This window comes from Heloderma suspectum, chromosome 5, assembly GCF_057233095.1.
Source record: "Heloderma suspectum isolate Gila_16-S chromosome 5, 16-S_ref, whole genome shotgun sequence".
Taxonomy (NCBI): domain Eukaryota; kingdom Metazoa; phylum Chordata; class Lepidosauria; order Squamata; family Helodermatidae; genus Heloderma; species Heloderma suspectum.
The window spans coordinates 103,193,225-103,213,733 of NC_139462.1; the positions used below are offsets into that span (position 1 = coordinate 103,193,225).

The following is a 20,509-nucleotide window of genomic DNA, read 5'->3' on the forward strand; positions in this document are numbered from 1 at the left end:
ATATTTGTTTAATTGTTATGCTGTTTTACTGTTTTTAACTATTTCTTGTGTCTTGGTTGCCCCGGGAGTAGAAATACTGAAGAACAGGGTATAATTGCTTAAATTAACAAATGTCGTTATTATGAGGCATAAAACGTTACCACAATAAATGCTCTTAAAATACGCTTTCTACACAGCTTCAATATATCCCAGGCAGGCTTTTAAGTATCGCTGAGAATCTTGTCCCTAGCACTGATATATCTCTGGCCCACCCTCCGTCCAGTGCTATTGAAATTTAAATTGGCACCTCTGGACATCTTGGTGTGGGGAAATGCACTGGCTCTCCCTCTCTCTCAAAGCCCCACCATCTAACGTTGCAAGTGGCAGGACATTCTATGTTCCACTGAAGCTAGCTGCCCTCTGTTTCTTAAACTCTCATTTCCTCCTTCGATCATACACTTTGCTTGTAAGATTTCCTTGAACTAGTAAACTTCCTAATTCTTTTTAAAGCGAAGTCTGACAGTAAATTTCTTTCCACTTTGGGGAGGGCAAACTAATTTTCTTAGCTTCCAAGAAAAGAGAATGCCTCTCTATTGGGCCATAATACCTTTAACCCACACAGCTATCCCAACACAACCTTCTCAGTGCTGGTACACTCCACTTCAGTAGGTCTCAGGAGCAGTTCTTGAATCCAAAAAAGCTTTTTTTTTTGTACAATGCACTGGTTGCATAAACCACTTGTGATCAGTTTACCGCTAGCATTATGAATGCTGCTGTATGAATGCTGTATTTTTGCATGAAAACTATACACATTTATTTGTGCATTTCTCCTAATACATGCACTTTGTATGCAGCTTTGCATGAAATACTCATTTTTTGCACGCAATCTTCCTAATATAATGCATTTTTTAATATTTTCTGAAATATACACATTTTTGCATGCATTGTCCCATTTTGCATGAGTTTTGTATGCATTTTATCATTGGAGAACTGCACTGCAAAATTCAGAGAAGTGCGAATTTCGAAGGATAACTGAGTTTTGGTTTGCAGCTTGGTTTGGAAGTTCAAAATTAGGTAAGTTCACATTGAAATTTCTCCCCCAGTCCTATTCTGGAATAAAGTGCCCTGAGATTCACCAAACCCTTGAAATTCCCCTGCAGTCAAAACCTACCCCACATAGAATAAATTCCTCAATGTCCACTCATCTTAACCAGAGAGTAGTAGTCTCTTCAGAGGAATCAAACACAATGCACCTGTGAAGAGGCCTCGGCAACCGTCACAACTAGAAAGCTTCCTGTGTTTCAGAGGTAAAATCCCTTCAGGTATAATATGCTAAAACAGAAAATTCTGTGCTAGAAATGTGTGAGAAACAGTCTCCAGGCGGGTGTAATAGGAGACATTCATTCATCTTACAATAGCTTATGTAAATAAAACTCGGGATACAGAACAAGTCATGCTGTGTCTGGAAACTAAGGAGGATTTTCTAGTTGCAAGTTTACTGGACAGAACTTTAAAAAAATGTGCGTGGGGGAAGGTGAGTCAGTGCTGCAGCAAAAAGCTTGTATTTAGATGGCCTGGCTTGAGGTACTAGATAACTAGTTGGCCTAGAAGACTGTGATCAGTAGTTCAAAAAATTTGGCAAGTCAGAGACAGAAACAGGGAATGTTGCCATCAAAGGTGGGCTGCCTGATCACAGTGATCTGGGCTGAGCAGATGCATTTTCAGAGGCAACGTGCCCAAATCTCATTTCACTTTTTTTTTTAATGTGGCAGGTTACTGCAGTTCAAATCATGAGATAAGTTGTATCTGGTCATCTACAACTGAAGACAGTTGCAGTATTTTAAGAGGAGCTGAGATGGTTTGATAGAGCCACTGCTACCCTTGGAAACACAAGTTATTTTTTTCCCGTCATGGCTGAGACCCTGGAAAAGCCAGTTCTGAAGGTTTTGGGGGCACAATTCAAATGGAAAGGGCAGAAATCCAATTCTTCTTTAAAAAGGGGAAGAGGACACTCTGTGATTCTGTTATGGTGAGCTGGGCGCCTATTGGCTAGCATCTTATTACATCAGTAACACTTCTTTGGAGCAATTCTGCAAATGTTTTTATAACAACATTTTTACATTTTATGTAAGGTGAAAGCTTAACTTATACATATGTAGACATGTGTTGCTTAAAAAATTATAATGCTGCGATGCTACCTTCTCAACCCTACAGCATCACCCCACAATCTAAATTTAACTCTTTAAAGAAAAGACAGTTAAAAGTTTTTTTCCCTGGTGGAAAGAATGTGTTCCCCTTCTTCAGCACAAGAGCAAACATCTGATAATTAAAAAACATTTCAGAAGAAAACAGATTGTTATCAGTCCCACTCACCTTCATTACGTTTGGCTGCTTATCCCAATTTCAAGGCAGGATTGATGTTACAGTAACCAAATTGGCTTGGATGGAAGTTGCTCCGACAAAGCATCCCAGTGTTAAATCTGTCTTCTCCTAAGGTTTCAGACTGCTGCTGTATTCAGTCAACTCATTTATTCATACAGGATCTCCTGTGCCACAGGACAATCCCCAAAGCAGCAGCAGCAGCTTCTCCTCCCCCCCCGCTTCTCCTCCTCCCAAGCCCATTCTGTCCTCAGATTGTCCTTTTCAAAGGGATCATTAAATTTCCTTTAGATCTCAACTATCCAATTTCACATTTCCACCATACTGAAGTAGCACAGTTGAAGCAAACTATAGTGTAGATTTGCCCACTTGTCAGTGGAACAACTAACATCCACCCCATGAATAATATGGAAAACAGACTTTATCACTTTTGGGACAAGTTGGAACAAGCAAAGGCAACAGACGAAAAGTTGGAGAGTGCACAGGAATAGAGAATCTTGGCCAACTTTTGGTGAGCACAAAAGCCTAGTGGATAATGATGAGGCCCCCTTTCCCCCACCCAGTTGTGCAAGCAAAATAGTTCTAAGTTTGGGCTGATATAGTCCCCAAAGGAATATATCACATTATTCAGAAGAATAATGTAATATATTCCTTTGGGGCTACACCAACTCAGAATGCTGACAGGGAATTTCATGATTAAATGTGCCAGGGAAAAATAAAACTCTGGTTGTGGAAAGATAGCCTAGTGGTTTTCTTGATGTGCTATTTTTCTGCATTTAGAGGAGCTTTATGTGGGGAACAATCCCAGAAGGCCTATACAATATAATCCTTCTGAATGTGCAGATTTGTTCTAAGAGGATAGAACAAATCCTCTAATTTGTGATTTCCAGATGAGTTGTAGGGCCTACTATCATCCATTCAAAGTTTTTTCTTTGGACATACAAGAAATGCCAAGTGACAGCTTTTCATAAACTTGCATAGCTTGGTTCTTTGCTAAATCCCAAAGCAGTATATGTAATTACCGTCCAAATTCAGTCTTGCTTTCTTGTCAACATAATAACCAGTTGTCCCAGTTTATCAGCACAATAAACCCTTTTAAATCCCAGTGGCATAAACAGGAGCTTGTAGAGGCATCATGGTTATGAAATATGTCTTGGCCAGCTTTGGGATTGTAGCCTGAAAAAGCCTGCTTTGAGGTACTGGATTCCTGATACTTCAAATGCTTTAGGTGTATTTCCTGGCAGCCCCACATGTTGGCTTTTTCTTCCTAGGCTATGTTATATAAAACAAAGATACGGTGAGCGTTGAATGTTCCACGCAGAGACAGTGCCTGGGTGACAATTTGACTGCCAACTTTCACCTGCCTTCCACATCCTTTTTATGGTGAAAACCTCTTGAAGGAAAAAGGCATCCTGGTGTCTACAGCTGGCTCCCAAGGGTGACGCTGGAATGCTTGCTCAGGGCAAGTTATAACTGAAAGCCTAACATCCCATTAAGATACTGTCACCCCACCAAGCCCCCACCCCAAGTGCATGTGACTCACTTTCACTGTTTCCAAGCCTCTCACTAATTCTGCAGCACTTCCCTGGAGAGGATCTAACCCAAGCATCCCCAAGCCATTTCAAAGTTCTCCTACCTGTTCTCACTCTTCCAACTTTGCCCTAAGGGAGCCATCTCCCTTCAACTCCATGCTCAATAGGGGGCACTGGCTACTGTTCCTGACTGTCCATTTGTTCCTACACCTCCACTTGTCATCTACTAACATATCAAAAAACCCAAGTATTTCATTAAATGCCATTCTAGGATGCTTTTATATGTACTGCCCTCCTTTCCCCCAAATCCGCTGCCTTCCTTAAAACACAAGGGTTGGCTTGTGTCCAGCAATCAGGGTTGCTTGTTAGTCATTTGGCAAGACAAGAGTCAGTGCAGGAACACAGATTTTCCTTCAAGTTGCAAAGGGGATAAAGTGTACAGCTTGGAAAGCATGTGCTGTATCACTGAGTAGATGCCTCTTCCTCATATAGCAATACCCCCATTCATTTTTATGTTGGAATCCCTGAATTTTGTAGGATAGAGTTTATGATTAGAACCTCTCTCTGCCCAATTCATGTAATCTGTATACTTACATTTCAAGGTGCCAAGGGAGGGAATTTTACACACGCAGGAGAACTTACTAACACAGCCTACACAATTATATGCAAGCAAGGGAAAGTCAAAATATAGCTGCTGTACAATTCTTTATTCAGATAGGAATTTGCAAATGTAGAAGATATGGATAAATTTCTGTAGAGAGAATTCTACCCATAGCACAGAGAAAACACAGTCTTGTCCTGAAACTGAAAGCTATTGCTGACCAAACCATACTTTATGAAGAGATTGTGTTTGTTGCAAGCACATCTTGTTTCCCACAGCAAACACATAGGTGTGAATGACAGGTAAGTATGATTAATTTTCCAGCTGGGAGCCCCAATATAGCTGTGGTTCCAAAATGGATGCATACTGGTGTATAAGGACGTGTGTTTGTCATTCAAATTTTATACTGTTGCAGTGAGAAACACCAGTGTAATCATAATATCTATGGAAAATGGAAATCCAAAATGGCCCATACTATCGCAAGCATGGGGGGGAATTATTTGAAAGGCCTGGGTTCAGATACCTGCGTTCTCTGATCTGAAAGACAGAGAAAGAATGCAAATTGAGTTGACACACACCCTATCCTCTCATAAGAAATCTTAGAATTGCCTACCTTATCCAAGACAAATAGAGATCAAAGAACAAAATGATGGTATAATTAGCAGCGTTTCTACAAGCAGTGAACTCCCATCTGACCTGGAAGTAAACACAGTTGGACTGAAGGTCCTATCCTCCCTATGAGGGGCAGGCACACACACCAAGAAGCTGTTGATTGCTAGCAGCAATGATTGGCCCACTGCAAGTTGAGGGACATGAATTCATTTGTGAGAGGAAGTCAACCATAAGTTATTTGATGGTGGGAAACTCTGGGTGGGAAGGCTGCCCAGACAGCCTCAAGAAGAGGTCCTGTGGATGCATGGCCTACTCTGCTGATTGATTCTTCATATTTGTATTTAATAATCCCACAGGAGTACAGCAGGAGACGCTACTCTGAATTGTGGTGCATCACAACATGAATCTGGCGGTGTTCATTTCATTTTTTTATTGCTCTTCTTTTTAGTGTTAAAAAGCCTATATATCAGTTATTGCCTCTGTCCATATGCAACACCGCTGAGCACTCAAAAGAGTAAATACAATAAAACTTCTGAAGAAACCAAAGTGAAACAGTTGTTTAAAAACTGAAATACGAACTGTTAAGAGTTGTCTCCAGGCATACACAATAACAAGTTCATAGATTGTCATTACCAATGTTTAAGAATGCAAAACCAGGCAGTGAATTTGTGAGGGCAGGTTTTCAAGGAGCCAGTCTAAGGTTTTAGAAATTAAAGAACATATTGTCCTCTTCATAAAACATGACCTTAGGGTTGTGTCCGATGTTAGTTCCACTTAGAGCAGACCATTGAAATGAATGGGACTTAAGTTAGTAACTGACAAACTTAAATCTCATTCATTTCAATGGGTCCATTCGAAGAAGAACTAACATTGGATACAACTCATAGAAGTGGCACAGAAATAAACACAATGATGATGATGATAAATGATACTTACGGAGCATCTACATTACAATAAATATCAGTTTTATACCAGTTTAACTATTATGGTGTCCTTTTAACAATCCAGTGAAATTACAATGGTAAGAGTGCTGAAAATTATCTCCCCCACTCCCCAGAAATGCAGTCTGAGGGTTTCTCGGGGGGAAAAATTACCATTAAATCAGTTTGTAGGGCAGATATGCCCAGAAAGTGCGGCCCACATCCTATTAGAGTCAATCGTAAATCTCCCATAGGTTTTAACATTTCTGGATTTCACCTTTAATCTAGACTGGAAATTCACTATGTGATATAATAATTATTGTCAACCACCCTTGATAGGAAAAAAAGCCCTTGTAATTTGTTTATGAACTGTAATATGACTAGTTTAAGTAAAACCCTGTAATATTAAAAGCCAGCAAAACAAATCTGTGTTACCAATTGATCCTTCTGTATAGTAAATCTTGAATTGCATACTGTTGAATACTATAGTATTCGCAGTTGTATCTGAAGTGCTTTTAACTGTCCTAAAAATACTTTCTTTGATATGAAGATCTTTAAAATGCATCACCTTACCCCAAAAGGCGCCTTGTTGAGAGAACCTGCAGTCCTATTTCAAACATCTGTCAACTATTCTGTGTAAAATGGTTTTAAAGTTCAATCCTATACCAGGTTATATAGGAGTAGTCCCCACTGAACTCAGTGTGCCTTACTTTAGAGTAAGACACATATATGATTGTGCTTTCATACAAGCAACCCTTGGAAGTTACTTCCACAATTTCAGGAGGTAAAGTTTGAAGAACATGATTTCATCAAGAATGGGTTGGGTGTCCAATGAACTACTGAAATTAAAACTGGCAATCATCAGATTCCCACTGATGAAACCAAAGGCGTACAACACACAATGATTCAAAAATAAATAAATTGACACTTTATGGCATGATCCATCCTAATGATATGAGAGTTTCAGACTTAGGTGATACACATATTAGAGAGGGGGAAAGTAGTATCGTGAACTTGATCTATTTTATCATAGCGTTAAACCATGCTATAATGTTGGATGTTAAAAACAAACCAAAAAATCCTAATTAAAATATCACATTTGTAATGATAGAGAGTAATCCCAAAAGTTATATAGTTATATTGGCTCCCTGGGGTTCACTAAGTTGATGTCTTCAGGCAACACCACGGTTTTAAAAATTCAATGTGAATAAGTGGAACCCACTTCAGCTTCAGGCAAAGAACAAAAAAGTATCACAAATATGCGTACAAGCACAGATGAATACATTGTAGCCCCTTAAATAAGGAAATCAGTTCAGGAGCTCCTAGTGCTGTAATTCTCTAGTACCTTTGTAGCACACAATGCTTAGGATGTAAGCAATATAAAGCCCTTAGGTAGAGAAGCACTTACTGCAGAGGTAAATGACAAAGGTTTACCACGGAGTGGAAATGTGTCAGTCAAAAGCAAAAAGAAGAAAGGCAGCATAAAGGTTCTTCTGCTTGTTGTATTGTATATATGTATAATTTCAAAGAATTTAAGATACGAACAAGCAAGAGTTTCTTCCATTAGTAACATGCTTCTCTTTTGTGCAAAGACTTTGTTTCACTCAACTGAAGTTTAAGGCATGGACAATGTGAAGGACAATGTGAAAGAATCTAATGGTGGCTTCAGAAAATGGTTCTTCCCTTTTTTCTGCATGGAATTTTCCACCTCAAGGACGTCTGCAGCTTTCAGTTAGCAGCATCCATATGCCCTTGTCTGGTAAGCTGAGGTTTTCCACTGGGGTTTGCTGAGTGCATGCGCAACTCCTTTACTGTCTCCAGCAATGCTTTCCTCTCCAGCTCTAGTGTGAGAACTGTCTGCTTCAGCTTGCTTTCAGTGTTAAGCAAAGTTTCAACCATGACCTGTAGATTTTGGATCTTTCCATTTGCCACCTTAAAGAACAAACAGGAAACATGAACGCAGTGTTTGTGAGGAAGGAAAGAAGATACACTGCTCATTCAGCAGGTTTCCATCCATCTTACATGAAACCACATATGCTTCAAACTGGAATATACATGTAGAAGAATAAAATACAACAGTAAAGGTACAATGCTAGATCCATCCACTAGCTAGCATACTTAATTCACAGTCAGTTTTGGGATTCCATGCTGAAGAAATGGAAGTAATACTGGGGCAAAGCTGATTAACCAACCTTGGGCAGTATCCAATGGGGTGCTTATGCCCCTGCCGATTCTTTGGCGCCCTGCTGATTCTGTTGTACAAAAATCCCTCACCACTAACACAGAGACAATTTAGCACTTCTGTGGCAAACCCAAACACTCATTTCTGGAATGGGCAGATCAGCAGAGCTTGCTAGGAAGCGCTAGATCTCCACTGCATATGCGTTGGGTCCCACTTGTGCAGCAGAATAGGCAGGACCCACCACTTGCAGAAGTGAATCAGCTGGGGCAGAAATGCCCTGTTGGATACTGCCCCTTGTTTCCCCAGTGGCTCGTTTTGAGTTCTACAGGATAGAAATAATTGGGATAAAATCTGGGACACATGTGAGTGAGTGGTACTCCTTTCCCCAGGAAGGTTTTGGCCTGTAACCTATGGGCTATGTTTCCCCCAAGCACCATATGGACAGACTGATGGACAGTTTGCTACTTAATAATAAATTCAAATTTGTCTCTAATATATGCTCTCCATCACTTCCAAATCTTGATTATTTAAGCTCTAGAATGACATCAAGCCTATAACATAATACAGAGCAGAAAAACTGTGAAAATAAATCTATGCCAGATTGACTAATACTTGTTTAAATTTATTAACTAAGGCATTTTAATTATGCATAGTGTTGTTAATCCAGAGCTACACTCAGTATGAATCTCACTGGTACTGAGGTAAAGAAACAGGAATCATGACTCAGATCAAAGAAAATGTTGTCTGCCAAGGACTGAAGAATTGGCATTTTGCCTCTTCAGCTTTAGCAAGCTTTACTTGGCAGCATTAACTTGAATAGTCTGTGTTATATCCATCTTTTTGGTCTTCAGTTCTATCTCCAAGGCAGAAAAATCCAAAAATAGGAAACCACCGGCATATACTACTTGAGTGTATGTACCTGTAAGAAATGGGTGCGCTATTTCAGGCATTTCTATTGATGCTATAAGCTCAGCCTTCCCTAACTTGGCACCCTCCAGATGCCTTGGACTACAGCTCCCATAATCCCTGACTATTGCTCCTGCTGGCTGGGGCCAATGGGAATTGTAGTCCAAAACACCTGGAGGGCGCCAGGTTGGGGAAGGCTGCTATAGCTCATAACCCTGCTAAGTTGACTAAGTGGCTCATAAATGTACTCTGTTCAGCTTACCATGCTTCTGCTTAGCAACTGTCTACCACACCCATAGCATACACATCTAATATTTAAAGGCACAATATGGTGCTTCTTCTAAAGACATTGCAGTTGAACCAAGTCCTTAAATCCACTAAGTATATTTTTAGGACTTTTATTTTTAAAATCATAAATCCTAATGCCAACAGATTTTCCACTAGAAACCAAGAAAGATTTCACAGTTCAAATGTTTTCTGAAATATAAAAATGAATATTGATACTACCAGCTGTAAATAAATGAGTAAAGTTAGTAGCCACCTGCTTTCAAATTATGTTTAATGTGCATTTTATAATGTGCAATTTGTACCTGCAGCTCCTCAAGGAGGTCAAAGTTTTGTTTACGTAAACTACTGTTGGCTTTTTCTAATTTATCCATCCTCTGATTGTCATTGAGAGAAGAATCTATCAGTTCATCCTGAAGTACGTGGTATTCAACTTCATAAGCTTGCAGCTGTTTGGAGATATCCATCTCAAAAACCTGGTGGTAAAACGGAAGAGAGACTTGTGTCAAAGAGAGTTAAGTAGTTGTGTGTTCCTCCACATAGTAAAACCACAGAAACAGCAGTCTTACAAGTGGCTAGATTATACTGATCATCCACCTATGCTATGAACTGCATAGATTTAGAGGGCTGAACATATGTAGTTCACAAGGTCAAGCTCACCAGGTACCATGTAACTGGGTTGTAAATTGGTACAAGATAAGGAATTGAGGGAAGGAAGAGTTAAGAAAGGAATTGGGAAAAGGGCCACTGACAAAAGTGTGTGTGTGGGGGGGAATGGAGTGCCAGATATGAAGAGAGGCTGAGGTCTGGGAATTTGAGTGGAAAGGATGGAAAGAATCAGAGGGTTTGATGGAAGTGGGATAGAATATGTACAAGACTGAGAGGTAGGGCCTGGAGGAAGACAGATGGAGGCAGGAGAAGTTTGAAGGAATGGACAGATGGTGGAGCTTTGAAGACTAAAGGTCAAGGAAGTGATGGGGAGGGGGGTGACTTTCATATGATGATCTGAATTATTTAGCCAAATAGCTAGCTGGTTATAAGCCCTGTGGTATATTTACTGTATTTCTCTCTCTTCTTAGAGGTCCTGTGAAAGATTTGCCATTCTTTTTTTAATCTTTCATAGCCATTTTGCTATAAAGCAGAACACATTGCATTTGGTCCCATTTGTTTACAGAGATATGCCATTTCTTGCTTCAGGAAGGACTGCATTATATTCCTTGGACAGGACATTCACAATAAATATTGGTTGCTGTGCACAGGATATATTACTATTACTCAAGCATCCGAAGCATTTCCATTGTTCCAATAAACAAAGCTTATTAGGAAAACACAATAGGAAATCTAGCTATAATATTACTCAAAGGCTACATTAAAATAGTTCGGGCTATCATCTAAAAATATTCTAGTTCTGCATAGAAAAAATAATTCCTACATCTAAACTCCCCAAATGAGTTACTGCAAACCAGTTCAGTTAGAAAAATAAGTACTAATACACAAATAAATTGCTCATAAATTTGCAATTTACATCTTCCTTGACAATGTTCAGCTTCATACCTGGTTAATGGTCTTTTCCATCTGTACCAAGCCCAGGTTTGGGAGAATACTTTTAATGAAATCAACTATAGTTTCCAGGTTTTCATGTTGCAGAATCAAGGGCTTATGGCTCCCCAGTAGGCTTAAGGCCACTTTAAATATAACCTCTGACCCCTGGAGAAATAGCATGTCTGAAAGACAGAGGGGAAAAAATAGGAAGAGAAGAGATTAAGGAAGTGTACATTAGTACTGTAATAATTTCTACTGGAGCCACCTGGAGCTATTTGTTCTCCTGGTACATTGGATGCAGTGCACTTGCTCTCCAAGTTGGTGTGGTCTACTTGACAGAATGTTGCACTTGGATCAGGGTGACATCAATTTTAATCCCCACCCCAGCCATAATGCTGACTGAGGAACCTTGCGAGTTACATTCTCTCTCAGACTAACTTGCTTCACAGGCTTGCTGTGAAGATAAAATGGAATAATGTCCACATGCTGTCCTGAGGTCCGTGGAGGAAAGGACAAATGCAAATATAATACATTAATAATAAATTAATACCAGCACACTGTGGTTTGGTCCTGTGCCTTGTAGCAGAAGATCTTACCCTCTGTTTCTTTCCAAGACTATGTATCAGTCTCTGGACATCTTCACAAGTAGACTAAACTGTTGGTCTATACCTTGCAGGTGTAGATTTTAGATTTGTGATGATGGGAGTGGGTTTGCTAGTCCAGTATGGTACACTGTGTGTTCTTAGTTGACCAGAATATAGTCAATCCATACTCCATACCTTATGTGGGTCTAATCTTTAGAAGTGGGGCTTCCATTGTGAATGCTCAGGCCGTTATCAGAGAAAAATGACCACCGCTGTTCAGAAATGGTTTGTGAGAGGATGGTCTCTACATCAAAATGATAGGAATCTTTCCTTTACCATAAGAGAAGCATTCATTACCTTTTCAAGTCTGTGCTTTCATTAAAATAAGAACTACTTTATAATTTTAATGTCTTGTTTGTATGTAGAAACGTTTTAGATTTGCAATACAATATGAAAAATATTTATTATTATTATCTTCATCTGTCTGTCTGTCTATCTATCTATCTATCTATCTTAAAAAGGAATAAAGAATGAATAAAGATGTTCTCTGACATCCATACTAGTATATTCTCAAAATAAGAAGAAACACTTTATAAGAATAAAAGAAACTGCTTTAAACTTGAGAAAAATCACAATATTAGAGAAAGATTTATAAATCTGCATGATTCACACAAATACATTTCTTTCTACATGAGCACTTCCTACAGCCACTAGGAACATAGTTGTATGGGACAAATTTAATATATGAACCCAGAATATCGCAGTTATGGTCCACAGCCATTCCTATTATCAGCATGGGAATTGTTGCTGTCCATGGGCTGTATCCAATATTAGTGCTAACTTAAGTTCCATTAATTTCAATGGTTTTACTCTAAGTAGGACTACTGTTGGATACAAGCCCTTAGCTGTGATTGCTTGGTTGACATATTATATTTGCCCAGTGAATATATGTCCGAAAAAGTTCAGACTGCTCATGTTGAGAGAAAAAATATTGTGTGAACCAGACTCCAAGTGACTTTAATATCAAATTTAAGCCTGTGCATGAGGGAGGTTTAAGACTAAGATTTATCTGAAAATTTGAAAAGTGAACCTGTCTTGGATGAAAACAAGTTATCTTGAAGAACACGTATAAATAGAAACTATAGAGTAGGCATGGACAATTTGTAGCTCACCAAGCTGAATGCAGCCCACCAATTATGCCCGGGAATTCCTCAGGGGCTCAATAGACCATCATCAGTCATGTAAGGTGACCTCTTGGGGCTATGAATCTCCTGGTTTTGGTGCTTACCTGTGGCTGCAAAAACAGAGGGGCAGATCAGAATCTGCAGTTGTTCAGCTGTGTTCAGCATGGTGTGCTACAACTGTGCAAACTGCTATGGAGTTAGCACAGATAGTCATGTATTACTACTTTGCATGTTATTTTTAAGAAAGATTATGTGATTAGTGTATGTTTTTTGTAAATAAGTATCCTCTTATCCATTGTCTAGATCTGGATTTATCAATGTCAATTGTCAGTCACAACTTTGAGAAAGGCTTTCCCAACAGCTTCATTTCTTCCTTATAAGTGCTATGTAGTCTAAAGGTTAGCCTGCTGATTGGAACACCCAAAGGAAAGAAAGTAGATTAGGCCACTGCAACTGTGACCCACCGGGCCAAACATAGCTGGCCTCTCATGCATTCTGGCCTTCTAGATGCTTATCAAACTCTCAGTTTTTACAGTCCCAGGTAGGCAGCAACACCATTCATTCCACTGTGCCCCTGGGTGAGCCACCATACAGGGCTAGTGGGCTACATCGATATACAAATGTATACTGATTGTATACATCCAGGCACCAGGCTAAGACTTTCTTCTTTAAGCAGGCATTTAATCTTTAACCCGTGGCTTGATTATTAATTTGACTGCTGGCTCCTCAATGTTTTCAATATTAATTTTTTTAAAAAAGTTAAATATTGTATTATTTTGATACTTTTATTGTATTTGGGGGTTCCTCTATTGTTATTGTTTGGTTTTATGATTGTAAACTTCCCCAAGGGCATTTGCCAATTGGGTAGCATACACATCTAATACATAAATAAATAATTTAAAAAAATTGAGCTTGGTGGATCATAATTGTGCAGACCTGCCTCGACTTTTAAGAAGCTGGTAATCTACCAAATGCTCCTCAGAGATTCAGTTCTTGTTTGTCAAGAATTGTTCCGGTGATAGCAACTATATCCCAGTGTTCTCTAATTTGAAGGCGTCTAACAACATGCGACATATGGATAACACTGTGCATTTCTGCACCATTTATTCTAAAACGCGTACAAGAGGATGATGTGGCAATTCTACATATTCTCCAGCAAAAGGTAGATGTGATAAATGCACATGTATCTGTCTGAAAAATTGTGTCTTATGTTGGTTTTCACTTATACCATATGTGATTACTAGCAACAACTGTTCATTCCAGTCTGACCTTATAACTATTTGCCATCTGTAGAACTGAGTATGTTCAATGCATATGAAGTCCTTGGTTATATCTGGGCAATATTAATTTCCACCAAAGCATACAGTTTAACTGATCAACTCTTATGAAAATCCTAAAATAGTACATGTGAGAATTGGGGTAGATAATGCTGAACACCTAGCCAAGGAAAGCTGAATGCAGCGCATGTGCAAGACATCGTGAAACAATGGAGATCAACTCAAAGTGACCTGCGCTATATTTGTGTGCAAGCTGGAACACTTGCTTTGCTTCTACATAACATCAGGCTTTGACAGTTTTGCTCATGATCATGGCAAGAGGTTAGCCAGGCTCTGGAGAGTGAGACAAGCCTGATGATCCTTCCAGTGCTGGACTACAGGAGGAGAGGGATATCCCTGTCTGCTCCTCAGCCCCAAATATGGGTGGAAGCCAGCTATTTGTTTTAGCTCTGCACTTGCTGATTGGAAGCAGAGAGCTGAAACAAACTTGTTTCCCTTCTCTTGTTCTGAGCTAGAGGGAGATGGTGCAGATGCATTGGCTTGTCTCTCTACCTGTCAGGGGCTTGGAGTGTGAACTGCCTGGCAAAAGCAAAGGCAGTGGAAGCCTGCACACCTCCACTGCTCCTCATTGGCTCTGTGCAGGAAGGGGACGACAGAGGCTTGTCTCTGCATCTGCTTGGGGGTTGGAGCATCAACCACCGGGCAGGTGCAGAGGCAGTGAAAGATGCCCCTCTCTGGCTCTGAGGCATGGAGACTTTTGCGAGGCTTGGGTCAGCAGCATATCCTGGCAATAACAAAATTTTGGTTGGCCACCAAGGCCTGGCCCAACCAAAATTTGTCGAACCCCTTATAACACATTGAACATTTAAACAAAAGGCCAATTGTTTTAAGAACGTATCCAGTCCAAAAGCTTGCTGCAAATGGACAATGAGCCAGAAAGTATACGGTATAGACATCCAAATGAATGTCAGCATGATTCAAAAACCACATTATCTACAATCTTGGAACAGAGTAAACTTGATTTTTCTACATTTCTTTTACTACTGAGCAAGTAAGGGTTTTTCTGGTACAGGACTCTCATAATACTGTCTATACAGGGGTGTTGAAGGTTCACAGGGACAGAGAGAAAAAACAGAGGCAGTTTTGCAGTATTACCATACAACATTGCTCTCTAGTCCACATAGCCAATTTTTAACCCATGATTTAGTTATCTGGAATTAGCACAGCAGCTAAGAGACTGAGATGCGAACTACGAAGCCCTAGTTCAAACCTTTACTTGGCTTTGAACCCACTGGTGCCTCACCCCTCCCACTGCAACCCTCTCCCATTCTCAATTGTCCATCCCCATCTGGACAATACAGATTATATTACTGTCATGATGGATGCTGTTGCTTTTGCTTGAGTGCTTATGTTGCTTTTCAGACTGATTGTTTTTGTTTCAATGGTTTTGTGACTGTTTTTATGAGCACTGGGGGCCACTTTGAGGGTTCCACTGCAGAACCAAAAGGCAGGATATAAATATTTTAAATGAATATGGGAATACCTATTTCATAGGGAATACCTATTTCATAGGCTTGTTGTAAGGGTTACTGAGATAACGTCTGCGAAACGCAGAGAGAACTGCGCCAGCTACGAGGTGGCAGGGAGCGCGGTTTCTGCGAACCATGGTCAGAGCCCTGGCTCTGACCTCGGTTCCCAGAAACCAAACAATCCTATGGCTAGGGATGGTGGAGAATTCCGCCACAGACTCCAATGAGTCCCCCGGAGTCCGTGGTGAAACGGTCCACTCACCTCCACCACCCCGCGAAGTTCATGCCGGCTGGATCCTACCTGCCGCCGGCCGGGTCTGTGTCCGTCCGACTGGCAGCGGACGGAAGTCCGGCAGTGGACAGACCCAGCCAGTGGCTCCACGGACTTGCCGCAGAGCAGAGCCGTCCAGGGAGAATTCCAGGGGGAGGAACGGATTGCCTCCCCCCCCCGAGGACTCGAGTGAGTGGGGTTCGTACACCCCTACCTATGGCTCTCTAGACAGTGTCTAGTGGCCATAGGATTGCTCCCTAAAGCACTATGTAAATGTTAAGTGTTGTTGTCATTATTATTATTGGTGCTGCTGTTATTGTTATTATTTATTTTATTATTTATTTTATTTATTACATTTTTATACCACCCAATAGCTGAAGCTCTCTGGGCGGTTCACAACAATGGATTCTCAGGATACTTAGATGAAGTGCATCTGTTAGGATTAATTACTTCATTATTCGCTAGACTCTGATGATGCAAATAACTTCATAAATGGATGATAGAAAGTTGTTAGACTAGTTTGTTTGCTGTATTAGCCTCGATAAAAAAGCACCTTTCTTCCTAAGAAACCCACTATTTGGTGAAAACAACAAATTGTCTTGTGATATGTTAAAGGCTGGCAAATGCATGGTGATATGCATCTTTGTTTAAGATGCCTTAAGATTCTTTGTGGGTTTTGCTGCAACAGACTGACATGGCTGCCCCTCTGGAATTAATCATTCAGAGGTGAGAGAATGTTCTCCTTATTAAAAAAAACTTATGAGCAAAGGTGCAAAAACTGTTGCAAAGCATTGCTTCCAGTGTAGCAAGCAAAATGTGGTTTTTGTCACATTTCTTCTCTAAGCTGTAGTAGTCTTTGTTCCACAGAGCCTCTTTGCTTATGTTCATTACAGTTGCACAGTTCCTTTCACATGTATTTACTCTTTTAGAAAGTTGCTTCTAAACTTATTTCTCTGCATGACGCAAGCAAAATAGAAAAATGCATGATAATTAAAAACAAGCCTACATTTAGAAACGTATAGAGAAGATTATATACAGATAACACATGTTTTAGTTTATTTGCATTCAAGCAAGGCATTGATAAGTAATGCCAAAGCTCATTTTATTATGCATGACTATAAAGAGGAATGTTGGATTATAACTGCAACATGTTATAGTTGGAATCTCAGCTTGATTTTATAATAAGGCATGGTGAAAGAGAGAGAGAGAGAGAGAGATTAGGGCTTCCATATATAGTTTTGTCAAATTGGAATACTCTTCCAAAATTATGGACAGTTTTAACAAAATCTACAATGTTTTTGTAAAATCTTCTTGAAGGGGCTATACATAAAAGATGACTGCCCCATTTTAACCAATCGCCTTTTTGTTAGAATTTGGTTACTGTCATTAGAGCTTGATGGAGGGAACAATCCTATCAGGATAGGCGGTTGCTTCCAAACTTGGAGGTGACCATCTATCCAATACAGAGCAGGTGGAGCTCCTCTGTGCTCCAGCCGCCCTGCATTCACGGCTAGACAGCCAATTTTGGCTGTCTAGCTGCAGGACTTCGGAGTGGGGGAGAGAGGCTGGATGATGCATAGGAAGCATTGTACCAGCACTTTCGCACTCCCTGCTTCCGGGAACACGTCCTTTTGCCCTGCTCTGCGCTGCTCTTCAGAGTGTGGAGGTGGCAGGGGAGGGGGAAGGGAGGCGATTTTCTGGGAACTGACTTCAGAGCGCTGGCTCTGATGTCTGTTCCCGAAAATCAAACAATCCTATGGCTGTCTAGTGGCTATAGGATTGTGCCCTTAGAGAATCTTACAGACATATCACATTAATTAGTCACAATGCAATTTCTCTTTATTTTGATTAAAATATATTAGCCAGTGTATCCACAGGGGCCTGTGTGGGTTTATTCTTCAGAGACAACTGATCAATATGTTTCAAAGAACACTGAATAAAATTTAGGAAAAGCAGCAAAATAAATACTTTCTCCTTCTGTCAACAGACGCAGGTAAAGAGTTTGATAAGGTGGCATACAACAAGTATCTTTATTTACTATAATTTGTCTGTCTCCATCTTCTAATCTGTCTGAACTTATGAAAATCAGTTGTAACCTTCTATTAATTTTCTCACACTCATAAAAGCTCATAAAAACCTCTTGAATTTCAAACCAGCATATTCTTAATGGCAACTGACAAGCTGATATCACATATGATTCCAAGTTATCCTTAACAATAACAGTGACATACCAAATACTCTAGCCACGAACCCCAGGGGAAATTGAGATGCAAACATTGTAAGAAACCAGGGGGCAGCATATAGACTTGGACCAATTTCATGTGCTTCAAAGTGATTGTAGAGATCTTTGTGGTAATCATGAAGGAGTCGGGAAAGCTGATACATCTGGATCTGCAAAAGCAAATAAAAAATAGAGGAAAACATCAGTGAAACAGGAAGGTGAAGTTACATATCTGATTCTTAAACTGTAGTTTGTAAGGCACTGGTGGTCTGAAATGCACTTGCAACTTGCAGGTGGTCAGTAAGATGATGGCAAAACACAGCTGAATTAAACCTGTCTCCTGCATTCCAGTGTATCTGTACTGAACCACACGGAGTGTAGGAAAGGGGAAGTGTGAGCTTTGAGGTAAGTGTTATTATTTTAATTTATGTATTATATTTCTATACTGCCAAAGCTCTCTGGGCAGTTCACAACAATTAAAATCATAAAATACGACACAATAAAAGATAACATAAGTTTAAAGCTAAATAAAACCTAGCAGCAGTGCAAAAACTTAAAATACAGTAACAGATTTAAAAAAACAGAAACTGAACAACTAAAATGCCTGAGAAAATAAGGTCTTCACCCAGTACCCAAAAGACCACAATGGAGGCACCAGGCGAGCCTGTCCGGGGAGCTCATTCCACAACCAGGGTGCCATAACAGAAAAGGCCCTCTTCTTAGTAGCCACCCATTTTTTAGGTTTGCACATGCTCTTTAGGTTATTTAGTTAAGATTACAATCCAGGGCCAATGCTTGTCCTTCATCCCAGACATTCAATAGAGCTGCATCCAGTACAGGAGATGAGTTTTACTTGGGGAGCCTTTCAAGTGGTCCCCACTTAGTTATCATAGAATAAGAAAATATTGTGGTTCATAAAGAATACACAAATTAGAGTAATGGTTCACAGTACAACAAAGTTTAATACTGTCAAGTTATATCATTCATCATAGCCTGACTCTCCAACAAAAGACACATTTATTTGGACTTAAGTCCTGATGCATTCAGTGAAAGTTGTTTCTTAGAAAACATATAGGATCACAATCTAAAATTAATAAAATATGCATATCCACAGATTGGCATGCACACACCTGACAAAAAGAAAGAGAAAACTAAAGCAATTTAGTTTGCAGAAGTATTGTGATGCAGTGATCTCCAAAATGTTTCTAAAAGAATCCCTTCTTTTAGAGTCCCAATTTTAGCCTTTCTAGAGGAAAACCTCATCTATCCCTGCATGAACAATAGATACTGGCAGCTTATAGATCTATCACCATGCTTATTTTGTCTCACCTTCAGCAAACACAATTGATAATGTTCGCATTTTACATCCTCTCTTTCAAGTCCTCTGAATACACATGCAATCAAAATTCACAAGTGTCCTCCTTTTTATGATCACATGGTTGAAAGAAATGTAATGTAAACTTCTTATGTCACTGCATTAAAATGAAACACAAGCAGGAGCTCTGACCTGTAAAATTGTCATGTCAGGTCGATACTGCTTCCTAAGGCCCATGTCAAACATAAGGAACTTCAGCATCCTGAAAGCCTCTTCTTCACTCATATGAAGCAACAGCACACCTGCTACAAAGCTAAGGCCTTGGCAATAGCCTACTTCTGGATCCAGGAGGGAATATGCCTTCAAGATATTGTAGAGTGACAGCTGCCCAGCTCCAAGCTGGGCTGAGAAATACGGATGTGTTGGAAAGGTGCGACCTATGAAAACAAAACTGAGGTTAGCAACACAAACTTTAATGAAAGCAAATATGCCATGCTGTCATGTGAAATAAAGAATAATTTTCAGGCAGTCTTATCTAAGAAATTATATAGCCAAATTCATTTGCTACTATTTATTCAATTATTTAAAGCCAATATAGCCTTTGCCAAGTATAATCATAAATGCAATAAGCCAAATTGGAACACTAGATCTGTGTTATCAAACAAGTTCTAGATGTGGGGTGGGGTGGGGTGGGCTCTTACCCAAGAGTACCTTCCTGTGCTGAAAGTCCTAACAGAATCCTTCCTACACATCTGCCAGTTCTGTGCCTGTTTCCCCATCAGGGCACAGGGATCTTGGAAGCAGCAGCACAGAAAAAAATTGAAGCAAGGATATGGCAGGCACATTTTGGGCTACTATTATCCATTTGCATAGCAGGGTCAGGAAAGGAAGTTGCTACTCTTCTCTCTGATTCTTAGACTGGGCCCTGTAAAAGAGCTCTGCCTTCCCCCTCTCTACTCTGCTGAGTCCTGACAAATCTGCACAGTTTTCAGTAGGAGCAGTACAGGAATCCAAACTTTGTAGTATAGATTTCTTGGGATTCAGCAGCAGCAAGACAGAAAGAGACTGAACAAAAACACTATCACAGAGTGCTGTGCTTTGCAGCCATTGTCTCAGTAGGACAATATGGCTGCTCTCATATCTACTTCAGAGATCAGACTGAGAAGTTCTCTGCAAGTGGCTTTTATGGG

General features: G+C 40.0%; 1 protein-coding gene across 4 annotated transcripts in view; it reads right to left on the reverse strand.

Moving 5' to 3' along the window:
* Nucleotides 1-4,579: 4,579 nt before the first annotated feature.
* Nucleotides 4,580-20,509, reverse strand: part of TBC1D1 (TBC1 domain family member 1) — a 127,588-nt gene continuing 111,658 nt past the window's right edge. For all 4 annotated transcript variants that reach the window (XM_084856953.1, XM_084856955.1, XM_084856956.1 and 1 more), the window contains 5 exons: nucleotides 19,512-19,756; nucleotides 18,015-18,174; nucleotides 10,951-11,120; nucleotides 9,702-9,872; nucleotides 4,580-7,955 (listed from right to left, as the gene is read on the reverse strand). In XM_084856953.1, coding sequence (XP_084713079.1) covers nucleotides 7,752-7,955; nucleotides 9,702-9,872; nucleotides 10,951-11,120; nucleotides 18,015-18,174; nucleotides 19,512-19,756 — 950 coding nt within the window. In that variant the 3' untranslated portion in view covers nucleotides 4,580-7,751. The remainder of the gene's footprint in view (nucleotides 7,956-9,701; nucleotides 9,873-10,950; nucleotides 11,121-18,014; nucleotides 18,175-19,511; nucleotides 19,757-20,509) is intronic.